Source organism: Neofelis nebulosa, chromosome 16 (genome assembly GCF_028018385.1).
Source record: "Neofelis nebulosa isolate mNeoNeb1 chromosome 16, mNeoNeb1.pri, whole genome shotgun sequence".
Lineage (NCBI taxonomy): Eukaryota > Metazoa > Chordata > Mammalia > Carnivora > Felidae > Neofelis > Neofelis nebulosa.
This window is the reverse complement of record NC_080797.1, coordinates 65,587,081-65,592,777: the sequence shown is the minus strand read 5'-3', so window position 1 is coordinate 65,592,777 and position 5,697 is coordinate 65,587,081. Positions and strand designations below refer to the sequence as shown.

Below are 5,697 nucleotides of genomic sequence, written 5' to 3'. Positions count from 1 at the left end.
TCTTACAAGATTGTATAATTCCAGTGTAATGACGGCTCTTGTGGTAGGCTAATTTAATGTAATAGTCTGAGCCCTTGTTTTATTTTAGAATCACCTTGGAGCTTTAAAAATCTTTGCACAGGCCTCCTCTAAGATTGTGATTATATTTATCTGAGGGCACCCAGTAATGTTCATTTTTAAAAGCATCATAAATATTTGCTATTCAATGTGTAGCCCATGGACCACAGCATAACAGTCACCAGGTGCTAATTAAAAATGTAAAACTGGCCCCCTCAACCAGTATCAGTGTTGTAGCAGAACTCTTGGGTGATTTGCATGAGCATTTAATTTTAGAAGTACTGTGCTAGGTGATTCTCATGTGCAGTCTAGTCTGAGAACTACTGACGATGGGTGAAGATGGTCATTGCATAATCAGTAGCAGCATCTGCAAGTGCTGTCTCTGGGTGGTGACTCCTCATCATACCCTCAACACCAGGGATGGATCCCGCTCATTTACTGGGAAGCAAAATTCTGAGAAAACAGCTGTATGATTTCCCCTAGATGTTTCTTCCCACTGTAATGCCAGTACATAAAATCCATGTGTGAAAGCTGTTAAATGTGGTTGGATCAAACAGCACCAGCAGGGTGAAAGTCTTAGCAGGTGGACTCTCCGTTATGTCTTTGATGAAGGAGCTTCCCACATCTCTTGGTGGTTCTCCTCTGCTTTCTTTGTCAGCTTTGAGACACACGGAGGTGTATTAGTCAGGGTTCTCCAGAGAAACAGAACCAATAGGAGATTATATCTATATCTATTGTTATATATCTATAAACACAGTTGTATATCTCTATTACCTGTATCAGATGTATCAGTGATAAGAGTAGTGTTATCTGAGGTGCTCCAACATTTTCCATGGGTACAGTATTACATTCATAAATCTGTAACAAAGTGACAAATTCAGTGCTAAATGGTGAAGCTAGTGAGTTCTTGTTTTGAGAGCATTTAGTAGGAGTAGATATTCTAACAGGAGTTTTCTGTCTTTAGTTTTCATTATTACTGTTATTTTAGAGAGCAGGGGGAGTGGGAGAGAGGGGCAATGGGAGAGAGAGAGAGAGAGAGAGAGAATGAGAAAGAGAGAATCTGAAGCAGGCTCCATACTCAGCATGGAGCCCAAAGTGGAGCTCTATCCCACGACCCTGGGATCACGACCTGAATTAAAATCAAGAGTCAAACACTGAACCAACTGAACCACCAGGTGCCCCAGGAGTCTGCTGTCTTTAAAGTTGAAGGAATGCATGTCTCAGCCTGAAGCACAGCCAATGAATATTTATGAAACACTGGCTACATCCAGGCACCATGCCAGGTGCTGGCACTTCTGCAGTCATGAAGGCAGACATGACCTTTCCTGCATGAAGTTTACAGTCCACTGGGGAGGACAGCTATACACAATCCCCTGGGCATTTAGTGCTTTGGGGACAAGCACAGGATGCTGTGGAAACATAGCAGCAGGTTCTCACTTGGTCTGGAGGGCACAGGAGAGGTATAGCTGAGTAAGTGACATGTAATATGCCTGAAGGATAAGTAGGGAAAACCAGGTGAAGAGGGAGCAGGGGGAGGAAGATGCTAGGCAGGGGGGACAGCAAGTGCAAAAGTCTGGAGGCAAGAAATTGTGACTTTTAAGTGCAGCATTTTTGGAGAGGTGAGTGTATGTCACTATGGGGCCAGGTGAAGCTGTGGAGGTAGGCCAGGGTCAGGTCAGGAAGCACCTTTCGTGCCTTTGAAAGGAATTTTGCCTTTATCTTAAGAGCAATGAGAATCTATGAAGACTTTAGGGAGAATGATGATCAGATTTTCATCTTATAATGCCACAGTGCAAACAAAGGATATTAAAGGAGATTATTCAAGCATGGATGCAGGGAGATGAGTGAAGAGGCCGTTCCAATATTGCAGACATGATGTTAGCCCAGCCAGGGTAGTGATGGTGGAGATAAGGAGTGGATGAATGAGAAAGAGATTTACATGGCAGCATCTTAAGGATGTGTTGACAGATTGGATACTGATAATGAGAGAAAGGAGGGAATGAAAGAGAACTCAGGTGTACGACTGGTATACCTGGATTCCTTTTTAGTGAGCTATGGGGACCTACAGGGGGAGGGAATTGGGACTGGGAGATGGCCAGGGTAACATCATATGTTTCTTTTGGGATCTGCTGAGCTTTAAATGCATGTGATAAGTCTCAGGGAAGATAATCATTAAGTAACTAGGTTACAAAGTCACCTACACCTGAGGATTAAATGGTTATCAAATCCATTAGAGTAGATGAGCTTTTCTTGGTGGTATATGTAGCATTGTAAGAGAATAGTGTTTAGGAGAAAGCCCTGGAACATCAACATGAAGAGATTGACAAAACAGAAATCAATCAGAGTTACGGAGGATGCCTGGTCAGGTAGATATGAGGAAAATGAATATATGTGTCTCAGAAGGTAATGGATAAGATTGTTTTATAAAAGTTGAGATATTGTTACATGTTAAAGAGAAGTGAAGAAAAGTCATTTCCAATCATAGACATTCTGACTGTAGAGATTTGGAGTATAGGAATGGTAATTATTGTGATGAGAGTGATGTAAAGTATCTTTGCAGAGCACCCAGCAGGCCATGTATCATAGAAATATGTTCATTTTTAAATTCAGGTTTTAATGGACACTATAATTTCTTCCTAAAATGCTGAAGACAGAGCATGACAGGAAAGAATCAAACTGTTGTCTTAGAATTCCTCCTCCTGGGCCTGCCCATCAAGTCAGAGCTGCGAGACCAGTTCTATGCCCTGTTCCTGCTCATGTATGTTACCACCATCCTGGGGAACCTGCTCATCATCGTCCTCATTCGCCTGGACTCCCGCCTCCACACGCCCATGTATTTGTTTCTCAGTAACTTGTCCTTCTCTGACCTCTGCTTCTCCTCTGTCACAATGCCCAATCTGCTGCAGAACATGCAGAGCCAGGTCCCGTCCATCCCCTATGCCGGCTGCCTGACCCAGATGTACTTCTTCCTATTTTTTGGAGACCTGGAGAGCTTCCTCCTGGTGGCCATGGCCTATGACCGCTATATGGCCATCTGTTTCCCCCTGCACTACACCACCATCATGAGCCCCAAGCTCTGTCTCTCCTTGGTGGTGCTGTCCTGGGTGCTGACTGCTGCCCATGCCATGTTGCACACCCTGCTCATGGCCAAGTTGTCCTTCTGTGCCGACAACATAATCCCCCACTTTTTCTGTGACATGTCTGCTCTGCTGAAGCTGGCCTGCTCTGACACTCGAGTCAATGAGTTGGTGATATTTATCATGGGAGGGCTCATTCTCATCATCCCATTCCTACTCATTGTCATGTCTTATGCACGGATTGTGTCCTCCATCCTCAGGGTCCCTTCTGCCAGGGGCATCCGCAAGGCCTTCTCCACCTGTGGCTCCCACCTCTCTGTGCTGTCTCTTTTCTATGGGACAGTTATCGGTCTCTACTTGTGCCCTTCAGCTAATAATTCTGCTGTTAAGGAGACTGTGATGGCCGTGATGTACACTGTGGTCACCCCTATGCTGAATCCCTTCATCTACAGCCTGAGGAACAGAGACATGAAGGGAGCCCTGGGAAGAGTCTTTTGTGGAAAGAAAATTCCCTTCTCTGTATGATGGTAACATTTGGTATTTTTACATATTTCTATCTAGTAGATATAATAATATTGGAATATTATCCCAGATTTTTTTTCCCTTACCATGGAAACTTTCTGCTAAAATCACATACTAAATTCAATATGTAAAAGAGATGAAGTGGAGGTGTATAGTTGAAGGAGGGAAGAGAGGTCTTGGTGACCTGCTGGCTAAGCCTTCTCTTTGTGTTTCCTCAGTGATCCTGAAAAAGTGCACTTTAAAAACTCCTGTTTTAAATGATCTTCATGCCTTATAGTCTTTAACTAATTTATCATAGGAGACTATGTTTTTTTTAAGCCTGAACTCTGCTTTGATTATGGTATGATTTAAAAATAATTCTCTATATTCTTAGGTCAAGACTAAATAAGCTCCACCATATCCACCTCCCAGCTTCCCTCTAAACATCTCCTACTTACCTCTCTCTGCACAAGATTCACATCACTTTATCTCTCAACCTTTTCCCCCTCTTACTTATTTTCATGTCTACTCTGTTTTCTGACCTGGCCTGACCTGAAATGGAGTTTTCTAGCCCTTTGCTACAGGAGTGTATTTTGTCTTTACCTGGGAATAACTAATACCCAGGGGACCTAAAACTGATTTCCCCAGGAATGGCGAAAGAAGCTGGAAGCTGGTAGACAAATTCAGAGTTTAAGGATACCTCTTTTCTGTTTGATATTTTGGACCTTATAAAAGAACTTTATATCTGTATGTTTACACTACCATCACCCTCATGACAATTCCAAGGATTGGGGTAGATATTATTACTGTTTCACAGACTGAAAAATATAGCATTCAATTACTTGCCAAGTCACACAGTATGTCAACTGTTGAATCTATGGAAGATCCCAGACTAAGTAATTCTATAATTTCTTCTCATATTCTTTCACTTTAGAAAGAAGGGGAGCAGCCATTAAAAACAAGACAAAACAAACCTCTCTTAGCTTCATTTATGGCATGGACTAGTTTTCCAACCTTGGTCCATATGTATCCTCAGCTGTCCCCTTAAGTTATGGCATCCAAACCCACCACTTTGATCCTCAGGTATGTTCTGGTGACTTCCACATCTCTATCTGAAGCCAAGACTCTTCTCAAGAGTTCCAGACCATTATTCTCATCTATCCATTGGATGTCTCTACTTGAGGGTTTATGAACACTTCAAGCTCAACATGCACATTATTAAACTCTTTATGTTCCTTCAGGTCTGCTCTTTGTCCTTTATTCTACCTCTTGATTTCTGATGTCACCTTCTACCCAGTTACCTTAACAGCCACCTATGTATATGTATATATGTTCATAAAAGTCGATTATAGTTTATATAATCTTGCATTATACATTTTCATTTAATATTTCATTTCTTGAAATATTTTATTATATTTATGAGGTAGCTAGCTAAGGTAACACTAGTTGCTATACTGGATAAATTCTGAAATCTCATTGCCATCATACAACAAATATATAGTGGCAAGAAAAAGATTAAATTAATGCACTTCCATCCGTAACAAAAATTCCATTAAAAAAGACAATGAAAAATAGATCCTGTTCTCAATAGCAATGGGAATTATGTGCAAGAACATAAGAAGAAAACTTTAAAACTTTACTGAAAGATATAAAAGAATACCACAATAAGTGGACATTTACAGTGACCCAGGATGCCTCATTTTAAACAGCTTTTGAGGAGTAAATTTTATACACTAAAATCAATCCATTTAAAATGTGCATTTTGATGAGTTTTGAAATGTCAATATTTTAACAATATCAGTTCTCCTCATATACATTCAATACAATCTAAATCAAATTCTCAAAGGAATTATTTTAGTGGAAACTGACAAGTTTATATTGATGTGTGTTTGACATATTTGACCACATAAAAATAAGAAACTTATCTAGGAGAAAAGATAACACAAACAAACTTGAAAGAGACGTGACAGTTACATGTCTAACAGACACAATATTAAAATTCAGAATATACAAAGAACACCTACAAGTAATATAAGAATAAAATAAACCGAATACCTCAAAT

At 40.6% G+C, this 5,697-nt stretch overlaps 1 protein-coding gene across 1 annotated transcript; it reads left to right on the top strand.

Annotated features, from left to right (window-relative positions):
- The first annotated feature begins 2,211 nt into the window (after positions 1–2,211).
- Positions 2,212–5,209, top strand: LOC131497578 (olfactory receptor-like protein DTMT). The gene has a single exon (XM_058703964.1). The coding sequence runs from the start codon at positions 2,715–2,717 to the stop codon at positions 3,657–3,659; it is 945 nt and encodes a 314-aa protein (XP_058559947.1). The 5' UTR covers positions 2,212–2,714; the 3' UTR covers positions 3,660–5,209.
- The last annotated feature ends 488 nt before the right edge of the window (positions 5,210–5,697 follow it).

Excerpts from the sequence above, each read along its gene's own strand:
- LOC131497578 (XM_058703964.1), top strand. The coding sequence starts at position 2,715 with ATGACAGGAAAGAATCAAACTGTTGTCTTAGAATTCCTCCTCCTGGGC.